We start from the raw sequence: 27,475 nt of genomic DNA, 5'->3' as shown, positions 1-27,475 counted from the left end.
TACGAGCTAAAAGTTCGCGAGGCACCAACCACGCAGAACTGACGCTCGAGGACCAGCGAGAATACCCTGAGACCTTCGGACACGCCCCCATTATTGTAATTCGAAATATGATTGGTTGATTAAACTGCCAATCCATAATAAAAGCTCTCTAATGTAAAAGGCAAGGGTATGCGCCAGATAAACAGTTTTTACCTAGAAACAACGGTGAGAAATATTCTGATTGATTGATTTTTCATTTCAGCACTAAGTTTTTTTTTCCAGCACAAGCACGAAAAGTGGATTTGAAATCTGATTAATAGGAAAAATACAAATTATTGGTGAAGAGTTATTAACATATATTACATATAATAGATAAAGCATCCTTTTTGTCACGTCCAGCCCCTCCCTCCTCCCTGGTCCCGCCTAGTTCCCTGCCCCCATGGTCTCTCCCCGTCTGCCATGGCCCTGCCATCATTGTCCCCACCTGCGTCTCGTTTCACCGTCTTGTTTTCTGTGTATATAATCCCTGTGGTGTTTCACTCCCGTGTCGGTCTTTGTGTGTATGTTTCGTGAGTACTCCTTGTCCTCGCTCTGCTTTGCCTAAACCCTTACGTGTTTTCTCTGTCCGTTAGCGTCCTAGTTGTACTCTGTGTCTGCTTTTAGCTTCCTTGTTCGGTCTCCTTGTATTTGGTAGTTTTCCCCTCGGTGTCGTTGTTTAGTTGTCTTTCGGTTGTGTCTTTCATGTTATGTTACTGTCTGCAGCCCTACGCTTTATGTTTAAGTTTGTAACTGTTCCCATGTGTATAACCCTGAGCCTTATGTTCGTTTAGTCCTCCTTGGTTTCTAGTTCTGTCGTACTGTTATGTGTGTTTGGTCTTCGTAATAAGACAAGAGTAGTTCTGTCGTTTTGTGGTTCTGTTTTGCCATCTTGTTGTTTGATGTTTTCTGTTACGTAAATTCTCATGTGCCTTGTAGTTTGTCAATATAGTCTGTTTCTTTTTGTCTTTAATACATTTCCTAAATCTTGCATTTGCGTCACTCCTGTCTCTGATAATCGTAACACTTTTTAAGATCAATGGACCTTCAGAGAAGGCGTTGAAGTCCCTGACGGTTTGCCACTGGTATAGTGTTAATTCACCACATATTACCATTATATTACCTGTTTTTTGCCACATTTCTTCCTCCACTTTTCTCCTTTTTCTACTCTGGGCACCAGAGGACTTCTGCCTTTTTGACATCTTTACAGAGAGATGTCACTCACTCTGTAGCGTTGTCTTTTTCCCCCACAGAGAAACAGTAACGAGGTGCGCAGAGCGCGCGGGGGCAGGTGGGTTGGTGCGCAGGTAATAGGTGTCGTGTGTTGTTATTATAATAATTATTAATTTGACTAATATTATTAAACAATGAAATTATGATTATGTGGACTTTGCTTGTTTTCACATTTATTAATTGTTCATTTATAAAAAAAAAAAAAAAAAACGCATGCACGCGTGCGCCCCCCTGGACAGACGGCGCCCCTAGCATTTGCTTATATTGCCTAATGGAAGGGCCGGCCCTGGCTGTCATGCATGTAGTCATGATGTGTGATTTAAAGCTGAGCTCATTATCAAAAGAGAAGTACTTAACATGTTGTTTGGCCTTCAGATTAATTGGATTTAAATAAGACTAAACCTCATTCCTTTGTGAATCACTTCCAAAAACAAGAACCTCTGTATTCTCTTTATTTAAAAGTGAAAAACTGTTAGACATCCATGTCTATATATCACCTATGTGGTAATAGAAGTATATATAGGTTGAACAGTAAAGGCCCAAGTATTTATCCTTGGGGGACCCCACAAGTAATTTTTTTATGTGGGAAGGAAGAAGCACAGATAACACTTTACATTAAGTGTTACTAACGTGAAGTAATGCATTCGTTAACATGAAGAACACATGAAGTAACACATTAACAATAATTAACTAATGTTAAGTAAACATGTAACAGTTGTGGCTCCTGTTTTGGCTCTTTGTTGCTCACACCTTTTTAGAGCTTTAGTGTTTTAGTTTGGAGCAAAAAGGGACTAAAAAGCTTAAAACAGTATGAACACACTTCAGTTCCTATGCTGATAGATTCTGGATATTTCCAAGTTACCCATTATTTATGTAGGTAAACCAGTACAATGTAATATATTCCTTTAAGGTCGCACCGAAAAAGGTGTAAGCAACAAAGAGTCAAAACAAGAGCCTCAACTGTTACATGTTTACTTATTGTTAATGTGTTACTGAAGCACCTAATGCAACATAATAATCATGCCCATTTAGAAGACAGACTTAACAAAGGTGCAAGATGAGTTCACTCAAGTTTGTTGATGGTGTAGTGGATGGACGCCATTTTCTCAGGATGCTCCCAAGTCTGTGTTACCTTCTGGTTGTGCTTTTTAGCTAGGCTGTAATGATTTATTGCCAGAGTTGCTGCCACACTCCAGAAATGTTTACATTTCCTCTGTCCTACATTTAATCCCACACAGAGCTAATTGTCCCTTTTCTTTTTCCAAATGGCTGCCCTCCTACCCAAGAAATGCTGAGAAGAGGAGAGACGAGCTGTAATGCTCTACGCCAGGGGTTCTTAACCTGGGGATCAAGACTCAGAATGAGGCAGGTTGATTCAGTAAAGTTTATTGAATCAAACTGCCTCATTGTGGCTCCGCTCGTCCAGGCTGGATTAACATGGAGCGTTTTGTAGAACGTCGAACTGAAAGTGGGGATGCAATCGCCCACTTCCAGGAACTTCAGAACAGAAAAAAACGAAGAAAGTGAGAAAATATGAAAAGTACTTAGAATATGGATTTACGCAGACAAGCGAAGGAGAGGATGCACGACCGCAGTGTGTTCAGGGTTGCCAACTTTTCAAGATCGCTTGGAGTGAGATTTGAACCTGGAGGGGGTGGCGAGTGTAAATTGTTACCGGGCGGGTGTACAATAGACACAAATTAAGTGTTATATCGCGATCGATCGATCACCGGTGATTGGTGCCAGAGCGAACTAGTAACTCATTGAATCATAGATATGGATCAGAGGTAAATAAACTAGTTTTTTTTCGGCGTGAGAAATCGGATGTGTGGCGTGAGAGCGTGTGAAAATAGTCAAATTCGTGTGTCTCAGGCTCAATGCGTGAGAGTTGGCAACCCTGGTGTCTTGTTTGTGGCGAAGTGCTAGCCAAGGAAAGTCTCAGGCCCTCCAAGTTGCTACGCCATTTGCAGACGAAGCATTCGAGTTTGCAATCAAAAGCTGTGGAGTGTTTAGAACGTAAACGGGGGGGGGGGGGTCGCGAAATTTACTGGAGCCTAAAAGGGGGTCGCACAGTGAAAAAGGTTAAGAACCCCTGCTCTACGTGTTTCAGAGCAGGGAGACGAACACAAACGCTGAGGAGAGCGAGATTTATTAAATGGAATTCCAAAGATGTGGTATTAAGGGCAGGCATGGGTCATATCGTGTAGGCAATCAGAACATGAAATGTAGACAGGCATACTCAGACAGGGAACTAAGCACGACGGGGAAACACAGAACAGGCAGATACACACGCTAAGGGAAACAATACTCACGACTAGACAACTGTTAGGAACAGCACGTGACCTCCCGGAATATTCTGTACACCTGCTGCTTGTTACCCCACCCTTTTCACAACTACTTAAGCTTCCCCCTCTCACTTCCGGGTTGCGAAGTATTGTTGCTATGCTACATACCAAGCATTCTGTCCCTGCGATTGCCCTCTTGTGTACTGACCTCTGCTCTCGTTCCAGACCTCGTTCCCTGCCTAGTCCCAGTGTACTTTCAGCCTTCTGTCTACGCGGCGTGACCCTGGACCGTCCTGACCCTGGACCATCCTGACCTCGTCTACAGCACCCATACACCACACATGCTCTGCGGAGTCATTCGCCCATTCGAGTGCTCTGTATTTACATCTTTAATAAAAGCGACTATATTCCGCATTTGGATCCTTGTCTGCCTGGTTGGTTTGTTACAACAATGCAACGGGGATAGTAAAAGGCATGAGGAACAAACGAGGCATTGAAACAAAACAACCAATAAATGACTAGGGGAACGCAGGGACTATAAGTAGACGGAACTAAAATAGACACAGCTGGAAACACTGACGGACGTGGCAGACGAGGAAACCATAGAAACAGACAACAAGGCAGGATCAACGAGCAGGGAACAACACAGACACGAGGAACAGGGAAACCGGAGCGACAGCTAGGAGAGCGGGGCGTAGCCCTACATGACAAGAGCCTTTCCTGCTATCCACCCTGGGCCAGCCACATCCTGCCTAACTAGCTATGGATGAAGGATCAATCCACCCCAAAATCTCCCCTGCTATGGCTGTATCTCCACGGCCCTGGACTACTATTACTGACCATAAAGAAGTACAGGACTCTTAAGAATAATTATTACATCGAGAACATGTATATTAAATATTACACAAAGATGAGAACTATTTGTCATTCTCATCACTTCTTTGTTTATGTATCGCTTTAATTACTTGTTGTCATAGTAACCAGTGTTGGCCAGAAGAGGATGGGTTCCCCACTGAGTTTTGCTCTTAGGGAGTTTTTCCTTGCCACTGTCACCCTTGGTTTGCTGAGGGCTTGGACCCAGACACTTGTAAAGCTGCTTTGTGACAACTGTTGTAAAGAGCGCTATATAAAATTTTTTAGATTTGATTGGGCAAAGCAAGAGGCAGACACGATGGAGTAATGCTGTGCTCTTTAATAATATGCATCTTCACTTTCAAAAGGCCCAGGAAATCCCAGAGAACAGAAGAATAAGCAAAAAAACACCCCCAAAAAACATGTAGTATTTTAAACTTTATATGTGGTATATAGTATAAGATGGAGTTTTGTTGTGTATTTTGTGTATACTTGTGATCTGTAAAGCCATGTCAAAGACGAATTTCTGTCTTCAGACAGACAATAAAGACTTCTTATTCTTATTCTTATTCTTATGTCCCCCCCCCCAAAAAAAAAAAAAAAAAAAAAGACTTGCTCTTGGTAAATTATCCTAGCAAATAAGTGTTAAAGATGGTTCTAATCATGTAGTGCCAGGTAGGCCTCCTATATATTCATTAGCACTTGGTCACATGTATAATACAGCCCCGAAGTCTAAAAGTACAATCATTGGAATGATTTCATTTAGTGTGCATCATGCCTCTGTAGGAGAGGATAATGCTGAGTTACATATTTTAACTTGATCTGGATCCTTTGTAGATAAAAGAGGACACCAAGGAAGAAGATGGAATTCATTGGGTTGTTCTGCAAGAAAAAGAAGAGCAGTCAATAGCAATAAAGAGTAAGAATATATTAAGTTCTTAAACAATACAGCACCAAGTGCCTAAAATGTCATTAATACTGTTTAAATTACAGTAAATTAATTTTAGTTACAGTAATAGAATATGCTTTCTTCCTATAGTTTTTACTGCTTACTTAACTGTACAGTAAAGTACAGTTAAGTAAGCAGTAAAAACTATAGGAAGAAAGCATATTGATGAAAGCTAAAATATATACAGTAAAAGTCTGTCACGTTGTGGGGGGGGCCCCCTACCGGTCGCCCCCGGTTACAGCGGCAGCGGTCCTGTTTTTGGTCACGTGATGTTCGTTCCTCAGGTGGGCGGGACCCGTGATCCGTCTCACCTGATGGTCGTTTGTTCGTCTATATATGTCTTGTTTTTGTACCAGTTGACTGCTGGTTATTATTTCCTTAATCTGGAACCATGCACGGGTTTTTGGTTTGCACACTTTCTATTAAACCATCCTATTTCCCTGAGACTTGGCGTGATCGCTTCCTTTTTAGTTGCTCACACCTGCCCGTCACAGAATAACCAGCCACCCTTCGGAAGCCGCCAGTCTCCTTTGCTTTCTCCTTCGTTCGTGGTCATGTCTCGTGGTAAGTGTTCGTCTACGTGCTGTGTGTTTGTCGTGTATTGTCTGAGAGTGTGTTGAGTCTGTCCCCACTCATCTCGCCGTGTTTAAATGTTGTTTGTGTTTAAACCCGTAAGTCACACGGTGGTGACTAGAGCTGGGGACCAGTAGACTCCGCTCTCGCCCAGCGAAACTACCGGTACCTCACATTGCGCACGTCCGTTGTCCGTTATCGTCTGTGTGTGTGTGTGTGTATGTACGTTGTGTTGTGTTTTAATAACGACGCAGACGTGAGCGAGTGTGTGAGTGTGCCGTGGTGTTTGTGTTTCGCTGGTGGTGTTCGTGTGTGTGTGTGGACGGGTCCGCCGATGCGTGCTGCGCGCTAGAACGCGTTTAACGCAGGCGTCTCTCGGCTCCTTTCGCCTCGCTCACCCGATATCCCGCGGTGACGGGGGTGAGCGACTGCGAGCCCGAGAGACGCGTCGCTGTGGGCGTGACGCGCAAGCCGCTCGCGTATAGCTCTCTCTCTCCAAGGATCTGCGGATCCCGTTGGGAAAACGGTGAGAGAGAGAGAGCTGGAGTAGGCGCGTCACGCTCCACGGAGCGCGCGCATCGGTGGGTCCTGTTCGTTTGTTTGTGTTCTGTCTTTGCGTGTTCGTTTTGTCCTAGAGTGTAGCGTGCTTTGTTTTATGTAATTCCTCTCTTGCGCCCCTCTTCACTGTGTGTGGGGAGGGGCCCATTTGATGTCCCGTGCCACTGGAGGTGGCACGGAGGGCATCTTGGGTGCGTGTGTGTTTTATGTTGTCTGTGTTTTTTGTTTTGTTGTTCCCCGGAGGGGCCCCCCCTAAATATGTTTTTGGGGGGGAGCTATGGGGTTCCTGAGCCACGGCATGTGGCTCAGAAGGCGCTGCTCCTTAGGGAGAACTGGCCTTTGGGAGGGACCCCTGAGCAGGGAGGAGCCCCTGTACCCCTTTGTAGGCTGAGGATGCCTGGGGTGTATGGACAGGGTGTCTCCTCATGCCAAGAAGGGGTCCCCTCCCCCCTGGGTATAAGGGGGTGCAAAGGTCAGGGCAGTGCACGTTATGTGTTGTATGTTGTCTGTGTGCGTGTGTGTGTGATGTGTTGCAGGTCGCTCCTGGAGGTGGACTGCGGCACTCCCGGACCTAGTGGGGTCTCCAGGCAGAGACCCTCCCCTTCAAGCTCGGGGTGACCAGCGTGTCCCTAATGCGCATTGCCAGGGCCCTGGTCTCTGGCGCTCCTGGGTTGGGTGGAGGAGTCCACCTTGAGATGAGGGGCCCCGGGAGGGAGTCTGGGGTGACCCCTAGCGAAAGGGCAGGGGTCAGCTCAGAGCGAGGAGGTAGGTTCGGGAGGTGTTGGTGGAAGCCGTGGCCGCACCCCAGTGTGGCGGCCTGCACACATCCACACCTGTGACGTTTGTTGGGCCATGTGCTCCCGGTCCGCACACAGCGGTGGGGCTTAAGCGGCCTAAGGCCGGATAGGGCGCGAGGGCCCTGTGACCGACCGGGGCGTGGTTATTGTCTTGTTGACGGCCCAGTCGGTCCAGGGTCCCGCCCAGGAGGCGAGCTAACCTGTCTGTCTTTTTATGTTTTCAGCTCCAGGACTGCAGGGAACGGGTCCCTGCCTGGTCTGCGTCCTGTGACGAGGAGCTTGTGTTTTGTGTTTCAGCTCAGGACGGCAGGGAACGGGTCCCTGTCTTGTCCCCGCCCTCCCGCCCCTTTGTTGTGTTTTGTGTGCTGCCGCTGTAAGCCGCACATCCGGAGGGGAGTGCGGCTTTGGTGGGGGGGTCTGTCATGTTGTGGGGGGGCCCCTACCGGTCGCCCCCGGTTACAGCGGCAGCGGTCCAGTTTTTGGTCACGTGATGTTCGTTCCTCAGGTGGGCGGGACCCGTGATCCGTCTCACCTGAGGGTCGTTTGTTCGTCTATATATGTCTTGTCTTTGTACCAGTTGACTGCTGGTTATTATTTCCTTAATCTGGAACCATGCACGGGTTTTTGGTTTGCACACTTTCTATTAAACCATCCTATTTCCCTGAGACTTGGCGTGATCGCTTCCTTTTTAGTTGCTCACACCTGCCAGTCAGAGTCAAAAGTTTGGAAACACTCTCATTCAGTTGCTTTTCTTTATATTTAGTACTTTCTACACAGTATATCAATATTGAATACATCAAAACTATGAAGGAACACTTATGTATGTATGGAATGAATTATGTAGTAAAAAAATGTTTTAAAAAGTAACATTCAGGTCCAGATCAGACTGTATTTTTGGTCAGATAGTTGTCAGCCACACAGATGACCAAAACCAGAGAGGAGGCAACCAGAACCCAAGGGGCAGGTGAAGGGGTCAACAATGATGAGTCCAAGAGCTACAGAGCCAAATATCAGTCCAACAAAACAGACAAGCCAGATAACACAGCTCTGATCGGAGCTCCTACTGGACAGACTGTAACTACTTGCCCTGGGAATTAGAACTACAACTAAAACTATAGAACTATATTTGGACTACAAATATGGACTTCGGTTAATGGGCCACCCAATGGAGGATGGGTTCCCTTTTGAGTCTTGGTCCTCCTGAGGTTTCTTCCTAATCCCCACCATCATAGGGAGTTTTTCCTTGCCACTGTCGCCTTTGGCTTGCTCATTAGGGATCAGGACCCATACGATTTTAAAGCTCCTTTGTGACGTGTTGTAAAAAGCGCTATATAAATAAAATTGACTTGACTTGACTTGAATGAACCGACAAGAACCAGGCAGCAATATGTGTCGATAACCACAGAGACAAACAGGAATAAGCATCCATGTTGGGCGGCGAACGTAACACTCGTCACGGAGTGTTTTTTCAGTAGCCCTGAAATAAATGCTCCGGTTTAAAATTTAGTCTCCCGTAAAAATTAAAAAATATTTTTGGCATTTGGGTCCGTATCCAGTTAATCAAGAATGTGATTGGGTCCGGACAGGACGGCATTCGGGTCCGGATCCGGACCGCGGTCCGCCATTTGGTGACCCCTGGTTTAAACAATCAGGTATTGGTAATCCACTTCAGAAGGTTGTCTGAGATGCATTTTAGGCAGATGTTATACAGTAGTTCATGGACACTGGCTGTCTTCGCTTCACCTGTTCACTAAGTCACTTAGAATTTAAATGTACACAAAAATTATTTTAGTTATTCCTGTCTACTCTAGACAGGGCCTGATCGTTGTCATATTCTCCCATGTGCATATGAAACTACAAAGCACTTCTGCAAGGTATTTAACAGAGAGGCATTTAACTGCAAAGTGTAGATCCATTTGGTTAAAAATTTAGTGTGAAAAACTATACACAATCAGTATAACTGAACAGATGTAAATGAGATCTAAGTCACGGTGCTGATGAGTTGAGAACAATGAATTGTATGGATGGGTGATGACAACAGAGAAACTCACAGTGAACCACACAGGAATAATTAATGCTCAGGTACTTGTAGGTGCCGCCACAGGGGTCTGAGAAGACAGAGTTTGTGGCAGGTACCACACAGCTGCTCTTGCCTCCACACCTGTAGAAGGAGAAAAGTGTGTAAATATAATGAGAAAAACCTGAATGAGGATCTACATTTTGGATGGTTGATATTCTCCTTGATCTTTGTTCTTCTCTCAGGTGTATTTGTGAGGATAACGAGTGAAGGTGAGATGGTGGTATGAAAGCAGGTTTATGGCGGACGTTAATTACTTAAACAACGTAATGGCACGTGACTCATAACAAGAAGTGAAAGAGACACTACACAAGACCATAAACAAGACACAAGTGCAACAAGTCACATTACGGGACAAGGAATAGGTGTTTGGAATGACAAACACACATCAAATTAATGCAGACGCATGTGGACAAAGACCATGACAGGACTGCACGAATGATCATTGATTAAAAACTGGACTAAAATCTTTGGAAATATTTAGTGCTTTTATGGAGATTTTCTATTAAAAAAATAAAATCTGAATTTTCCAGAATTTATAGACAATCTAGTGTATGACTATTTTTTACTTCATTGGCCCTTTATAAATTGTAACGATCTGCGTAGCGCAGAACAGGGAGGCGGACACAAACGCTGAGGAGAGCGAGATTTATTCAAGGAGTTTCCAAAAGCAGAGTTGTAGTAACAGGCGCAGGTCTTATCGGGAGGGTAGTCCATACACGAAATATACACAGGCATGATGCGAACAAGGGAAACGACAAGGCAGGTAAACTAGGAAAGAACAGGCAAAACACGGAATACGGGAAACACAAAAGAGCGAACTTACAAACAGGCGCAAAGGCAACAAACAGGTTGGAACAAAAAGACCGATACGGACATGGGAGACACAGGGACTTTTATACACAGAACTAAACTAGGGACAGGTGATGACAATGACACAGGGGCGTGGTAACAAACGAGGAATCATCAAAACCAATGAGCAGGGCGGGACAAACAGGCAGGGAACACAGACATGAGAGAACCCAGAGTGACAGCTACGAGAGGGGGCGTTGCCCTACGTGACATAAATTTATATAAAATTAGTTTAAACATTGTTTTGACATTTAATTGTACTCACCTGTTTGTAACTTCAGACAATGTCTTGATTCCATAGCAGTTGGTTTTAGTGGTTTGGCTGCTGGGTTGTCCAGCAGAACAGGTGGTGGAATCAGTTCTGCCATAGTTAGCGCTGAGGATTTTTAAAACACCCGCTCCTACAATTGAAGGAGTTTAGCATAACAAAACAGGTTACTATGTCTACAAACCAACTAGCAAAGATCAAGACTACACTGAAAGAATCCTGGGTTTGTTTGGAAACTATCATCAATCAAGTTTCTTAAAGAGGTAAGTAGGTAAATAATAATAATAATAATATTAAAATAACATTTTATTCGATAGCACATAAGCACAAATTGATCTACAGAAAGTTAAATGCATAGAGGAATAATAAATAATAAATAATAAAGCTTATTACATTCTATGATCTCAGGAAGATATCTGCCAAAAAGATGTAAGAATACAGTGAAAAAATCTAAATATCTGTAAAGGTTTGGGAGACACACATCTTGCATTCTGTGTAATGCCCTGTACATACCCAACTGCCCCTCTGATCTCCATGACAATGTTAGTGCAACCCACCCACCCATCACCTCTCTGACTCTCTTCATCATGAGAAATGCATGTGAAATACATGTTAAATACACGTGAAAAACATGTTAAAAGGAAGCTGTACAAACCACAATTCAGCACGGCTTTATGACCCTCACAGGTTACACTGTTGTCTGCAGGACACAGAAATCACAGCAGAAGTAGTTTGTGCGATGCTTGTTAAATATGAGCAACCAAAACAAAATTCCATTAGCCCCAGTTTACTTTTAGACATAGCTCAAAACACTAAAAACCTTCGTACATTATTTTTGCGAAAGATAATTGATCATTCATAAATTGTAATGAAGCATGGAGAGAATATGACAGAGTAGCTGAAAGGAGGATTAATTACTACTTGGAAGAAAAGTTACATCTTAGAGGATAAATTACATCTTGGAGGATTAATTACTGGTTGGACTATTAAGTACTTACAAACAGGACGTGGGAGGCAACGATAGGAGACAGTGAGGTACTTGGAAGTCCCAATACATGGATCATTAAAGATGGTGTATGAAGCACGTACAGTACAACTGTTCTTCCCATTACACCTGTGAGGTAAAGTGAGATGTTACTAAGAGCTCTTAAAAGAGCACTTAATGAGGAGCAATACAGCCTCTGATGGGAAAACAATAAAAAATACAACAATGTACCCTGTAGCCACAATAGAAAGTGTGTTGGAGGCATAGCAGTTAGTGTTAGCCAGAATGGAACTGGGCAGTCCTTGTGAGCAGGTGGTTGAATCTGTGCGCCCGTAGTTAGCATTGGTGATGCTAATTATTTCCTTCCCTGTGCAGAGACACAGTGAACAGTTGGGAACATTGTGCTTCCATAAGAAACCTACTGCAGCTCAATTGTACTTTCAAAAGGACCAAACAGAATCAGTATTGACTAAATAAGGCAATGATGAAGGAGGGTGTTCTCACCACAGTCCAGTGTGCTGTAGCCATCCTCACATACTACAATGACACCTGGTGGAAAGAGACAAAACATGCATCAGGACCTGGACGTCTACCACCCTGAATTAAGATATGAAAGAGTTGGACAGCAGGTGTTCAAAGGTTTACAACAATACAGTAGATGTCAAACTTAGCAGACTTTATCCTGTATGTTATACTTACGGCCTCCCGTACAGCTGTAAGTTGTGTTGTAGTACTTGAACGTTCCGATACACGGGTCCGGGCTGCCAAGCGTATCAGTCCTAAACTGACACTGTCTATACCCATTGCACCTGTTTATTACAATGGATATTAATGTCAGACGTGTTTATTGTGTTTGTGAAGAATAAATGGTAGACATCTACACCCCCCCCCCCCCCCCCACCCCGGTGTTCAGTTGATTTACTCCTCATCGTGTCTGATCTCCCTTGTCGAAAATTGTGTTTTTCCCTGCTTGTTTCTCCCTTGATTTCTCGATCTTTCTCTGTCACCCTCACTCTCATTGTTTCTGGTTTGTGTTGTGTTTGTCATTGTTGTAGTGTTCGTTGCCTCCGTTTCCCCCTGCGACTCACGTGTCCCAACTCATTCTGTACGTCATCGCTGTTGGTAGCTGATTTCCTGTCATTGTAGTTCAGTTAGTTTGTCCCTGCCCTACTGCATTTCTTTCTGTTGGTTCTTAGTTTCCCGTACTTCCTCTTAGTTTAGCTGTTTTGTGTATTGTTTGATTATTCCTTTGTTTCATGATTGTGTCTTGTTATGTGTGTGTTTTGTAATACATTAGTGTTTGTTAGCATTAGTGATTGGCCTGTTCTCCTCGTTTAAGTTTGTTAGTACTTCGGTTGTCTGTTTTCCCGTGCCTCGTTCTTTGCCCTGTTTAGTGTTCTGTCTTGTTTATTTAACTGCATTTGCGCCACGCCTGCCCATTTGAACCGTGAAGACTTGTTGTGTATGTTTGTTGTACCTAGCAGGGATGATGGGAATATCCATGGCACATGCGGTATTCTGGGTTTCAGAAACGGGACGACCAGTACTACAAATGCTTTTATCTGTCCGGCCATATATAGCAGACGCCACACTTATTAGCCCAGTGCCTTAAAGCATGTAAGTGGATACAAAAATGGAGTTTATTCTCTGCAATGTTGATAAATTATTCATACTGTTAAAGGATTTAGTCAAATACTATGGCACAGCATGTAAAAATAATTCATAAATAAAATGCTCATTGTACTGATAAGAGACCGTATTTGTGTTCAACTTTCTTTAATACTTTAGTTCACATTTACCACTAGTAAGAGCCTTTTCAGATTTCCTTCTTAGTTATTATAAAGATTTACTTTGAAGTCCCTACATTAAAATATTATATGGTTATTACTGTTGTAATGTTCTGGATATTTGTTTTTAAACTTACCACAGCTGAGTTGCTGGACACTACCATAACAGGTGATTTCATTTTCTGAAAGAACCAACAGTCATGGATGGGTACTGTCACAGTACATGTGTGGTCTGCATACGTTTATGTACATGTATGTATTTCCTTTGGGTGTAGTTCATTGTGCGTGTATTCATCTGTCTCACCTGTGGCTTGTCTCTTCAACGTTACGCATTATACTTGGTTATTGTTTCAATGTCGGTTTCTGTTTTATTTTTTTTATCAATTGTTTTAAGCTGTAGTAATATATAATATACTCTTACGTGCACTCAAGTCTGCTTATATAAAGAAATTAATTGATACAAATAAAGTATAAAATGAAAAACAGTAATTAAAGAAAAAGGGGAGATAAAAGAAATGGACAATCATGTAAGGAGTTGATGGTGCATTGGTGCATAATATTTTTACCTGCATAAACAAGCAAGCCAGGAGCTATCAGCAGCACTGACAAAAGAGAAAGAGACAAACAGGCAGTTGAGATGAAAGAGTTAAGGCTGAGCTTCAAAACCATGGATAAAACTTACAAGAGAGTAGAGTGAGCTTCAGGATGAACATTGTTCTGGTCTGGTGGTGTCAGAGAAGCAGGTGAATCTCCAAGTGTTGAATCCACTGGAGCTGATCAGTATTTATATGCTGTAATCAGGAAGCATTTCTCCAAATGGGAAAATCACCTGAAGATGAATGAAGATCGTTCTGCCATTGTGTTCTGTTCTATGAATTTGATCTAAGGGCATGTAAGTGAATGTAAACATACCAAATGTAAACAGCTCCCCCCCCCCCCCCCCCCCAAAAAAAAAGACAAAAAAAAGAATTGCGAATGTTGACTCACTTTTGTGTAACTGGTTTCCTCGAAAGCCTGTTATCAATTCTGTTTTTACATTGTTTTGCTTTATGACGTTTTGTTCTTTCATCCAAGTTACATGTGCGATAAAATAGAAAAGTTGTGGGTCAAGGGGGTTAGGCAGAAGTGTGTAAAGGGTTTAGTAACATTAATAAAGAGTGGCTTGGGAAACTAGTAGCTGATACAATTAGATCTGGATACATTTGGAGAGCCTTACTTGGTCCGTGTCATCTAACCTAAAGAGATACTGTATAACATACATGGATACTGTTTTTCAAAAAGCTGTTGTACAATGTAAAGGTTTCGATATTGTCGTTAAACAAAAGATCAAGTTTCCAGGGTTCATAAATGGCATTATTAATTTGTTCAGTGAAAGATGACCTGCAGCAAAACACAGGATGTTCTGTTTTCAGAGATATGGCCTTTGCAAGACGGACACTGAAAAACAACTAAACAAAGGAAAACAACAAAAGTAAATAAAGTGAAAGGGGGAAACACAAGAAAAGAAAAAACAAATCCATAAAGCACCCTCCCTGAATCAATATACACAGAGAATAAAATAAAAAATACATAAACCAAACGTATGGAGCCAAGTGGTTGTTATTCACTGTGCTGAAGTTCGTAATGACTATAATCATTTAATTACCATAGCCATTGAATCTATCACTTATAAATTCACATGAAGAAATTTAGCTCAGTTTAATAGTCCTGTCACTTGAAGTGTCCACACAATTTGAGTCACCACTGTTCAAACAATTCAAGAAAACAGACACTGGACCTAACCTTTGAGGCTACAATTAAATTCAGTTACATGTATCTAGGCACTCCTTTTAACAACCTTATGAGACCAGTCTTCCAAACAGTCTCCAAAACAACTGATGCAGTCTCCATCCTCAAAGTCTTATCTGTTACATATGGAACAAATACACTATATTGCAAAAAGTATTTGCTCACCTTCATTGACTCACATATGAGCTAAAGTGACATACCATTCCTAATCCATAGAGTTCAATATGACATTGGTCCACCCTTTGAAGCTAGAACAGCTTCAACTCTTCTGGGAAGGCTGTCCACAACATTTAGGAGTGTGTTTACAGGGATTTTTGACCAATCTTCCAGAAGCACAGGTCATATACTGATGTTGGATGAGAAGGCTTGGCACAATGCAGTCAGACAAGTACTATTCTCCTAGCAATTGTCATACTCGTCCATCAGATTGCCAGATGGAGAAGTGCGATTTGTCACTCCAGAGATCGTACCTCCACTGCTCTAGAGTCCAGTGGCGGCGTGCTTTACACCGCTGCATCCAATGCTTTGCACTTGGTCATGTATGGCTTGGATGCAGCTACTCGACCATGGGAACCCATTCCATTAAGCTCTCTGTGCACTGTTCTTGAGCTAATCTGAAGGCCACATGAAGTTTGAATGTCTGTAGTGATTGACTCTGCAGAAAGTTGGCGACCTCTTCGCATTATGCGCTTCAGCATCTGCTGACCACGCTCCGTCAATTTACGTAGCCACTACATAAATTCTTTCACAAATGTTTGTAAAAACAGTCTGCTTATTTTTATACACCTGTGGCCATGGAAGTAATTGGAACACCTGATTCCGATAACTTGGATGGGTGAACAAATACTTTTGGCAGTATAGCGTATGCAGTGCTTGAGTAGAATGCAACTGGACTTTTTTAAAAAAAATTCTTGAAGATGAAATTAGTTTCAAGTTAGTTTTAAATAATTTGTTATATATATATAAATTACATATTTTTATTTGATAGTTCTATTATTTATTAAGTTTCATTTTAATATGCTATATTTTTGATAGATCATTCCAGAAGGAAATAAATGCCCCATTAAATCTAGAGGGTTATTCATGCCATGTAAGTGTCAGTTGGCAAAGCTAGTATACAAGTACCATTTACACACAACACAAACAGATAAACAGATAAGGGCAGGTAATTATTTATACAGATCATGGAGGTATTTTGGTTTGTTTTAGCATAGTGGTGTTGTATGCTTTCATGTGGCATGTGTGTGCAGTTCCACAGAACAGTACAATAAAGTATTGAAAATGTAAATATGAAGAAGTTTCAGAGGTCACGCCTGATTTGACTCATTTGTCTTATCAGGAGTTCAGCTTGTTGATCTACAGGGGTTAGAAAATGAAACTGAAAGTCCTGCACAGTGATCAGAGGGATTTTAAGCCATTCTTGGCCAAGTCACTTGATGCTGGTGGAGGAAAACGTTTCCTGATTCGCTCCTCCAAAACACCCCAGAGTGGATCAATAATATTTAGATCTGGTGACTGTGCAGGCCATGGGAGATGTTCAACTTCATCTTTCACCAGTTTTGCTGTGTGATTTGGTGCATTGTCATCCTGATACACGGCACCGCCTTCAGGATACAATGTTTGAACCATTGGATGCACATGGTCCTCCAGAATGGTTCGGTAGTCCTTGGCAGTGATGCGCCCATCCAGCACAAGTATTGGGCCAAGGGAATGTCATGATATGGCAGCCCACACCATCACTGATCCACCCCCATTGTAACGTTGCATAAGCAACGGAGCGAGGAGACGGACACAAACGCTGAGGCGAACGAGATTTAATAAAGGGAATACCAAACTCAGAGTCGAAAAGGAATGCGGAGGTCAGATCAGAGAGGGAGTCCGAACATGAAACGTAGCGCGACATACTGAAGACCAGAAAACAAAACACGGGCAGAACGCAGAACAAACGAAAGAACCAGAATTACAAACACAGAGCAACAGGGCAGCGAACACAAGCACTTACAGGCAATAGGACCACTGGCATGAACAGAGAACACGAAAGCATAAACCAACAGATAGACAAAACCACGGATAACAGACTGGGGAAATACTGGGACTTTTATACATTGACACTAAACAAGGAACAGGTGATAACAATGACATGGGGGCGTGGCAATACAAAAGGGAATCACAAGATAAACGAGTGGGGCGGGAACAACAGGCACGGGACACAGACATGAGGGAACTCGGAGTGACAGCTACGAGAAGGGGGCATGGTCATACGTGACACCCATGCTTCACTCTGGGCAACAGTCTGGGTGGTACGCTTCTTTCTGGCTTCTCCACACCGTAACTCTCCCGGATGTGGGGAAAACAGTACAGGTGGACTCATCAGAGAACAATACATGTTTCACATGTCCACAGCCCAAGATTTGCGCACGTTGCACCATTGAAACTGACCTTTGGCATTGGCAGGAGTGACCAAAACTTTGGCTATAGCAGCATGTATATTGACCCTGTGGAGCTCCCGACAGACCGTTTTGGTGGAAAATTGAGGTGCACATTTAATTCTGCCATGATTTGGGCAGCCATGGTTTTATGTTTTTTGGATACAATCCGGGTTAGCACCCGAATATCCCTTTCAGACAGCTTCCTCTTGTGTCCACAGTTAATCATGTTGGATGTGGTTCATCCTTCTTGGTGGTATGCTGACATTATTATACATACTTACCTGGTAGGGGTGAGACTCAGCCATTGCACTCAGGCTGTGCTGACCCTTGCGAATTCCCCAAATGCAGGAATCTCGACTGCATAATTTCTGGAAGTAGGGGACTGCGTTCGTGCTCTCCCCTGATACGGGGCAGCCATGGCCTGGTGGTAGGGTACTGGTCTTGTGACCGGAGGGTCGTGGGTTCGATTCCCATATCTCAGGCCATGACTGAGGTGCCCTTGAGCAAGGCACCTAACCCCAACTGCTCCCCAGGCTAGGGCTAGGGCTGCCCACCGCTCTGGGCACGTGTGATCCACAGCCCCCATGTAATCACTAGTGTGTGTGTGTGTTCTAACTGCACAGATGGGTTAAAAGCGACAAATTTTGATTGCGGTGAAAAATCACAATTGACTAAATATGGCACATTTATTTATTACCCTGGATACTGTGGCTCATGATACATCACAAAGACTTGCTATCTTGGTCACAGATGTGCCAGCAAGACATGCACAAACAATTTGTCCTCTTTTGAACTCCATTTTGAGCAAAACTGTGCTCTTACCCTGCTAATTGGTGCAACGTGCAATTAATGAAGAATGACCACCAGTCTGGTCCAATTTAGCCATGAAACCTCCGACATTAAAATGACAGTTGATTCAGTTTCATTGTCCAACACCAGACTGCAAGAGGGCATCTGCTTCCATCTTCTCATCTCCTCTCATAATGAGAGGAACGTGTTAATATTTCTTTAATCAAGGCTTGAAAAAGCTTTGTGTTTAGATAGAAAACAATAACAGGAGGTGGTTAACTAGCCTTGAGCTTTACGAGCGGCACCATCAGTCAACTTGGTCTCATCATGACCTAGTATTGGACAAATTTCAATTGGGTTGAAAATCACAGTTGACAAATATGGCATGTTTTTTATGTTTTTAGAATATGATGACATGTGAAAAATGTCCAAAAATAATCATATTGGCACTGAGAATGTGTTTCTTGTGAATGTGTAACAGATTACAGTGTTTTCTGTGTGAGGATGAAAATGGCACACTCCATGGATCCTGTGTCTTTCAGGAGTACAGCCAGTCAGAGAACTGAAATCTGATGGGGGCACCACAAGTTGATCACAAAATACTGTAATAATTAGTATCCGTTATTTTGTAGGCTATATAGTAGGGCTGGGTATCGATTCAAATTCCAAGAATCGATCCGATTCCGATTCTGAAGATTAAGAATCGATTTATTTCGATTTAATCCGATTTAATCGATTCGATCCGATTCGATCCAATTCGGGGTTTAGTGTTATTAAAAATTTATTTATTTGAGCTGTTTCCTGACTATGTACAGAAGCAACATGTTAAAACTAGTATTATATCAATATTAATCAGCAAATAGTTACTGGTAGTTGGTAGTTACTGATGGCTGGAAGACTGGTGAAAAGGGTAATCATAAATCTACCTTCAAGAAAGGTAATCCAGGACAATAAACAGAGGACATCTTTGAGGTGTCTATATCTGCAACAGTGGACTCCTACTGGGACACTAACCAGTGCATTATTATTATGATTGAAATAATTAAGAAGTCACCCAAAAGCTGTTGCTACCAAATGCATTTTTATTTTAAAAGTGCTCACACTTAATAAACTGAAAGTATAAAATGTAAACGTGTATTTTTCTTTAAAGTAAGAATATAATAACAGAACTGTCACGTTACGGTCCCCGACCCCTCCCTGTTGGGCGTGTGTTAACGTTGTCTGCGTCTACTCGTCTGCGTATCTCCGCGGGTGCGGGTGCGTCTTGTGATAATCCTCACCTGTGGCTCGTCTCGTCATCACGTGGGGTTTGTCCATTTAATGTGCGTTCGCGCAGCGTCCTGTGCTCGTCGTTGTTTGAGTCACACATGTTCTATGTAAACGTGTTTTATGTGCGCTGTCTGCGCTTCGGTAAATGTAATAAACGTAACGATTTGGAAAGTGCAAAGGATTCTGTCTCGTCCATCGCCTTGCGCCCAACGTTACAAGAGCATTTTTAACTTTTTTAAACTGTAAAAACACTGGGTAAACTGTCAGTGACATGGACTAAATGTAAATAGTCACTGACACTGGATAAACTGTCCTTCTGTTTTTAGATTGCCGATTTGACTATCGTCGTTACCGTCGCTGTCCGTCGCCATGTTGTTTTACAGTTAGTTAGACCGAGCACGCCTGCGTGAATTCAGTGACGAGGCGGGGGTAAAAGTTCGATCTTTGGACGTACGAATCGATAATCAGATCATCATATGCGAATCGATTCTGAATCGGAAAATCGATTTTTTCAACACAGGCCTACTATATAGTATTTAGTCCTATGCATACCGGCAGTGCGAAATATGTATGTATTCTTATCTGTCTAAGAACACTAAGTAGCGGTTTTATACTAACATTAAACTTATTGTCTAAAATGAAAACTATAACTCGGGCGTACTCACACTACTGTGCCTGGGTTCTGAGCCATTTTGGTTGGCAAATATGAATGCGCCGAACCATGCTCGAGTGGCTCTCTTCAAGAGGTGGGCCAGAGCACGGTTTGGTTGGACTCGGGCACGGTACACATCCTGTGTGAGCGCAATGCGTGCCCAAGCGCGGAACTGAAACTTGGCATCAGTGATGCGACATTCCTGTTAATCAAACATGGCAGCAAAGGGCTCGCTATGCTCTAAGGCTGAGGTGCAGTGTTTGCTAGAAATTTGGGCAGACGAGAGTATACAGCAACCGTCTGCTGTCTGTACAAAAAATGTTTTACACATGCAGCACAACTGGCATAAAATCGCTGTTTTGCACAATTAACAAATGTTTTGGTTTGCTGTACGTACTCGCAATCAAACTGGCTCCAAACATGCGCTTTATTGTACTGCATATATATATATATATATATATATATATATATATATATATATATATATATATATATCCTGTTTCCAAAATGCATCAACAGGAAATGAGCAAGCTGTTCTTGTAACGTTCGCAGCAGGGCGAAGGGCGAGGCCCGAGTCCATCGGTCTTACGAACGTTTCTTTATGTAATACAAAAATAGCGCAGACAGCGCACATAGAACACGAACACACAAAGACGTGTTGGACTCAAACAAAGACGAGCACGGGACACTGCGCAAACGCACATTAAATAGACAAACCACAAACCCCGAGTGATGATGAGATGAGCCACAGGTGAGAAGAATGAACACATTATGACACAACCGCACCCACAGAGATCCACAGACGCAGACAACTAGACGTAGACAACGTAAACACACGCCCAAAAGGGAGGGGTCAGGGGCCGTAACGTGACAGTTCTACTTTGATACTTGAAGAAAAAAAAACATGCTCAATAATATGTAGGCTACTCGTGGTCAACGGTTTATTCAGTTAAACATGAAAATAGTACTGTATGCCTACATACTTAAAGAGGGCATATTCAGTCAAACATGAATTTGTAAGCCTACATACTGTACATTAAAAGGGGATGATAACATGTTTATTCAGCTAAACATGAGATTTGAAATGTAAGCCAACATTTAGTACATTTAACTGTATTCGGCGGCGACTCTTCCCCTGGGCTGCATCAGTGCTTGACCCAGCGTCAGAATCCGTGTATCATTCGTTCATTTGATATTCAACTGAAAATCAAAATCGGAAAATCAAAAAAACGTTTTTTCGTTTTGAATATAAAAACAAACCAGGCTTGTATTTTTCAGTTTTTTTTTTGATGATCCAAACAAAAATAGCTAAATAAAAAATCGGATTCAGAGCCGAACTTGATTTTGATTTTTTTACTCGACCCATTTGTGTGCCCCGGAAGTTACTTATTTGTTTATTCTTGTTTATTCACTGGAATCAAATTTGTACAGCAATATTGTTCGCACTGCAATTTGTTGACAAAATGTTGGTAGAGTTAATTCAAAAATGAAAGAAGGAGGTCACTGTTATAGGGACCATTCTGGCATTTGTGAAGGACCAAACCAGCACTTGAGATTGCATGACAAATTGTTATATTTGCTCCTCTCTGACCCGGTACATTACTGTACTTCATTTTATTTCATTGATCTATATGTGCAAAAAATGTGTATTACAGTAATAGCTTTTCAGCTGCCTTTGTTTTTGCAGAACTTTGCATTTTATACAATATTTAAGGTTTTGAACCTTAGGTTTTCATTTTTGACATGCTGTGTGCAAGCATTTGTAAATAAGACAAAAATTATCCAGAATTTTGTTATTGGATAACCTTGTGTGTATAGAAAATATGCATTTTAGAAACATGTAAAATGACTTCATTTTGTGCCTTAACAACATGAATTGTACTAATTGTATAGCCACTGAAGACTGATGTTGTGTTCACTGTGTTTAGAGTTTTGAAAATGTGACTACAGATTGGACAAACGCATGTTAGCAGTCATAAAAAATTGTAAATACAGTAACATGTCAGAATTAATGTCAATGTGCAGCATTACAGCAGAGAGCACATTTCTGAATTACATACATGTTTTCTCTATGAAATGTTTGAACGATTGAAGACACAGTTGTTCTTCCAATATTCGGCTGCACCCAGCAACCAGCTTCAGCCATTGTGAGACCATGACTTACATGTAAAACAGCCTTACACCACACAGTCTTACCGCTCTACACCACGCATTATGAGACTTTCTGATACTGCAGTGTTTAACGTCTATAAATGTTTGCCAATTACAGTAAAGGTTCATGAGACGCCCCTCTGACCTATGGTTGAAACCATTGGTTGATCTAAACCAGGGGTGCTCATTACGTCGGTCGATCGCGAAGGAACTGTCGGTCGATCGCGAAGGAATGTGCGTAGATCGCGTCACATAAAATAGTAGTAGATGAATCGCACATCTGCACTGACGGTTGTATTTTGATTGACATTCACGGCAGCCAATCTGCAATCCACTCAACAAATTACGTTCGCCACCCCCCCCCCCCCCCCCGCTCAACATATTATGTTCGCCACCCCCCCCCCCCCCCCCCCCCCCCCCCCCCCCGCTCAACAAATTACGTTCGCCGCCACCCCCGGTAGATCTTTCTGACTGGGTCATCTTATAAGTAGCTCGCAAGCTGAAAACAGTGGGCACCCCTGATCTAAACCTTCACCAATTCCCTTTCTTACTGTAGCTGAATGTTCACCTGTGAATATTTTAATCAAATTAGGATAAAATTACCAAAATGTAACAACAACAACAAAAAAATTATGACAACATTATGACAACATGTTCAGCACTTTTGCCTGTAATGACCTAGGCAACAACCTAAAGACTAAATGTTTTGGAGGGTAAGACAATTCAATACACAATCCTAACAACACATTTTGATAAACATGACATAAGCAATTGATAATGTAAAAAACAACAGACAATCGTTCATGTCCATTTGCAAAATGTACAAAAGCATTTGTAAAATGTGAAACACAATGAGAAATGCAATTATGATGTGTACAAGTGACAAGGAGATGTGGAGATTGAGATTTCCAATTCTGATCTGAGAAATGAACCAAATCGACTGAGAAAAACGTATTAATAAACTTTGGAACTCTGGGTTACGGAACTCTGAGGGCTGTACAAATTTATAATCCTGTCTATGAAACCTGAAGGCTATGATCTATGTCTATAGACGATTTCAGAAACCTTAACAGTAGCTTTGTAGCTATTTAGGCTAACGACAATTAATATCATATGAATATAATAGATAAGATATAATATGATGTGATAAGACATGATGCTGGTAATAACACTTTAGGTGTTTAGGTGGTGATTTGCAACAATAGACAAACATGAAGTTATATAAGTAAATAAGATATGGTTTGTTGAATAATCATTTGTTTTCATTCAAACCTTAAAACTCCACTGACATTGATTCAAAACTGTTTTTCAATGTTAGACCTGCAATTAAAAGCAATTTCTATACTGTGGTTTCTGTGGGGTCCCAGAGTCTTCTTGGAGTAGCTAATGTGGAGCGGTGAGATGAAGAGTTTGTATTGGACTCTACGTGACTCAGGTACACAGCTACCAAGGTACTAATAATCTGTGGGCAATTTGGTAAACCGTCCTGTGCCAAACGGTTAATGTTGGTGCACGACATGAAACTAATTTTTGAATTAAAAAAATTCTCATATGTGCTGTTATACACAAGGTGAGACTAATTCATTTTTGTAAATGTCTCATTTATGATCCCTCCTTTCCAAAACCTTGATGCATACTAGACATGCGAAAAACAATTCACCGGCTCAAAGAGATAACTAATGTTCATGTTATAGACAACTGCAAATCAATGGATTTAAATTTCCTTCAAAAAGAAAAAAGAAACACCCTCTTTCTTACACAGACTCTCAAACACCATTCTATTATATTTTACTAGCTACCAGTTAATCAGACGAGACTGAATATGAATTGAATGTAGATTGATGAATAGCGTGTATAGTCTGGGTCAAAATGTTCTAGAAGTAGAGATTCTAGTAACCTCTAGTGGAAATAAAGACTTGCTTGAGATTTTTTTTAAAGTGTACTGCTCTTCATTTTCATGTAAGTGTTGAGTGTTTATGATCCAACATTTCTATCTTGCCTTCATACAATATCTTAATTTAATGGTTTCTTCCTTATTTGACTGTATTTCAAATGAGATGTACAAATTCAATTGTATTGCAAATTCAAATGTACAGTGGTCAGTTCTGTTATTAATCCTTCGCTTTCTCATTACATGTGGTTTGAACTTGTGGCACAACTCTGTGAATTCTGAGGAAGACAGTGGGTCAACTCACTATAGTCTTTTTGTATATGTATTAGTAGCCAGTGCTCATTCATCCTTCATCATCTTTTTTGTCTTGGTCTATTTCCAGGTTGTGGTGCAGTTATTCAGTAGGTGAGAATGTCCATCTTTACCAAAGTAGCACACATTATTTTGTGTTTTGTGGTACGTCATCTATTTTTCCGTGTGTTAACGGAGACTTCCATTCACCACATAGTAGGAAAACTCTCCAGTGATGAGAGTTGTAGGTGTGCATGGTTTCATAAGTCAGTTTTTAAGTGTACATGGTTTCATGTGTTCGTAATGTGTATCTGCATCCTTATTTCATGTTGATGGGGCATAGATGCTCTATGAGACAAGAGTAAATGTTACATAGTGAAAAGGTAAAGTAGAAACAATGTTTTTTTTTATCATGATATCATGATCACAAGTAATTAATTTGTTTTATTCAACTGTTTTATTCTTCTTTTATTTTCCTCTGTAGCCATGCCAACATATAATTTGTTTAGACTGAAGTCTAGAGTTATGATTGAAGTTTAGAGTTATGATCCAGTGTGATGCTTATTAAATGGAACATGACATCATTGTGTTTTAAAAAGTCAAACAATAACCACACATTACCACCACAGATAACACACATGATTTTCATATTTCCATCATGTTTCCCTTGTTTTCAATCCATTCTGTGCCTGGGTGGGGATTAGGATTGCCACCTAGGTCTGGGTGGTGAACGTAAATTGTTGAATGTAAAATGTTACCGGGAGAGGTGTAAAATGGACACAGCGAGAAAAAAAAGACAGATTTAAAGTGTGCAGAAACAGTCTAAATAGTCGTTTGAACTAACCTAGAGAAAACCGGGACATTAAATGATTTTTTTTTTTATTTTTTTTTTGCCGGGGCACGAATATTAAAAACAAGGAAAACCGGGACAGTCCCGGGAAAACCGGGACAGTCCCGGGAAAACCGGGATAGGTGGCAACCCTAGTGGGGATGGCGGCTGCTTTTGGAACCTGCTAATTAGCTAGCCAGTGATTTGTGTTTCAAATGCAGACCAAGCCTAAATGTCAAGAGACTGCTTGTACTAGATGGTAACTAACTATTCAAATTAACATTGAACTTTCGATTCATAATACAAGAGGTAGAAAACATGTTTGAACATGTCCAAACGTTTGTTGACTAACTGTGTTCACTCGAATAGCTGGGTTAGCTAATCTGCTTTGACATCTATTGGAAAATGTAAATAGCTAGCTAGCCATCTAGGCTAATGGAAGGGTCTTCCACCCTCACCAAATGCTTGTCCTTCTTTCCAGTGATGACATCCTTCTTCTGGTATCATCTTTTAGCAGATACAAGTCCAGACCTCCAACACAATCTCCTCTAAGAACTTTATCCACATAACCCTAGAACGCTAACCATGTGTGATTTTCACCCATGCAATTTTTGTCATGTGATTTTCATTATGTTGCTGTCTGAGTTGCATAGGACTTTGGGTAGCTTCAGGGCACTCACTGATGTCATTAATTGTATGGTTGATTGATTCCCTCCTCCCATCTGTGGTTTCTTCAAGAGGTGTTTGGGTGATTTTCATCCAGCTTTAGTGATAGAGGGTAACATATTTAATGGGTGGAGTTTACATGGTGTTAGTGACATTTACCAAACAGGGCTCACATGTCCCAGGAATAGGGGGACCAAAGACCAAGTCCCCAGCAGCATTATTTTTTCTGTTTGAACATTACCTGTTAAGGGTTACCCGATTTTCATCATCCATGGGTCATCCATGGTACCTTTTTTCATTTTTTTAGTGATGTTGTAAAATTTAAGTGTTCCAAAATTTGTCATACAGTGTTGTACTTTTAAAAAAATAATGAAAACTATATTTTATTTGGAATTTTATACCGGGTAAAATATACCCAAGGTTAGTGATGGTGTTACTAATGACAAATGACAGACTACGTTCTCTGTTTCAAACAACATGTACCGTCTATCTGGTCACACTTTTTCTGTCCCCGTTCTTGGTGTTCATGTGTCCTAAGTGTGTACTGACATCCCTAGCCACACTCGCCCAAATGCCAAATCAGATAATGCACCTGGGTGGTCTTACTGTAAGTATAAACAAAGACTGAGAATTCAGTGTTTTTAAGTGTACAATGGTCAATTCTGTTATTAATCCTTCACTTTCTCATTACATGTGGTTTGAACTTGTGGCACAACATCTTTTTTTTTTTTTTTATCTTGGTCTATTTCCAGGTTGTGGTGCTGTTATTTCCTAAGTGAGAATGTCCATCTTTACCAAAGTAGGACACATTATTTTGTGTTTTGTGGTACGTTGTCTCTTTTTCTGTGTGTTCGCAGAGACTTCCATTCACCAGTGGGAAAACTCTCCAGTGAAGACCTCAATTCCACTCTCAATGTCTGCAGTTAAACCAAGGTGAGTTGTGGCGTCACATAAGTGCAAACTGGACATCGGTGCATTAACGCTGCCATCTAGCGTCAAATATAAGAAATACAGGTGAAACACTCACCAATAAATGTAACAAAATTAAGGCTCTGAACAAATAAATAAGTCTTTTGTACAGACTGTGTTCCAAATGACAGACAACTGCCTTCTTCTGATTCAAACAATATGTAGCATCTATCTGATCACACCTTTTCTGTCCCTGTTCTTGGTGTTCATGTGTCCTATATATGTACCCACACTCGTCTGTTAACAAGTGATGCCAAAATGGTCTTACTGTAAGTGTAAACAAATTCAGTGTTTTTAAATACAATGGGACTTCTTTCCTGTGATGTCACCTGTCTAATTCCATCTTCAACATCAGCAGTTATGAACCAGGTGAGATGAATTCCTAATTCTTGAATTCAGTTTGTGTTGTTTAGTACCTCTTCTCCCTTTCTGTGTTTGCACAGTTTTGCTACACAGTTCTGTTCTAAAGTTTCCATGTTGCTGCCACAAATTAACATTAATTTCCACTCATTATTATGTT

General features: G+C 41.6%; 1 protein-coding gene and 1 pseudogene across 1 annotated transcript; one reads left to right on the top strand and one right to left on the bottom strand.

The window, feature by feature from the left end:
- Positions 1-4,710: 4,710 nt before the first annotated feature.
- Positions 4,711-14,041, bottom strand: LOC143512636 (rhamnose-binding lectin-like). Its single transcript, XM_077003206.1, has 12 exons — positions 13,914-14,041; positions 13,798-13,833; positions 13,369-13,413; positions 12,922-13,051; positions 12,144-12,253; positions 11,949-11,993; positions 11,676-11,811; positions 11,458-11,573; positions 11,115-11,159; positions 10,457-10,592; positions 9,314-9,423; positions 4,711-5,267 (listed from the first exon to the last, which is right to left on the bottom strand). Coding segments are annotated over exons 1-12 (942 nt in total). The 5' UTR covers positions 13,945-14,041; the 3' UTR covers positions 4,711-5,265.
- A 3,680-nt stretch (positions 14,042-17,721) lies between these two features.
- Positions 17,722-17,851, top strand: LOC143513265 (U1 spliceosomal RNA; annotated as a pseudogene).
- The last annotated feature ends 9,624 nt before the right edge of the window (positions 17,852-27,475 follow it).

Source organism: Brachyhypopomus gauderio, chromosome 4 (genome assembly GCF_052324685.1).
Source record: "Brachyhypopomus gauderio isolate BG-103 chromosome 4, BGAUD_0.2, whole genome shotgun sequence".
NCBI lineage: Eukaryota > Metazoa > Chordata > Actinopteri > Gymnotiformes > Hypopomidae > Brachyhypopomus > Brachyhypopomus gauderio.
This window is presented reverse-complemented; position numbering and strand designations above follow the sequence as displayed.

Excerpts from the sequence above, each read along its gene's own strand:
- LOC143512636 (XM_077003206.1), bottom strand. The coding sequence starts at position 13,944 with ATGTTCATCCTGAAGCTCACTCTACTCTCTT. Across the intron at positions 13,052-13,368 it reads TGTCCAGCAACTCAGCTGTG|GCACTGGGCTAATAAGTGTG; the intron begins GTAAGTTTAAAA and ends ACATGCTTTAAG. Across the intron at positions 11,812-11,948 it reads CTACAGCACACTGGACTGTG|GGAAGGAAATAATTAGCATC; the intron begins GTGAGAACACCC and ends GTCTCTGCACAG.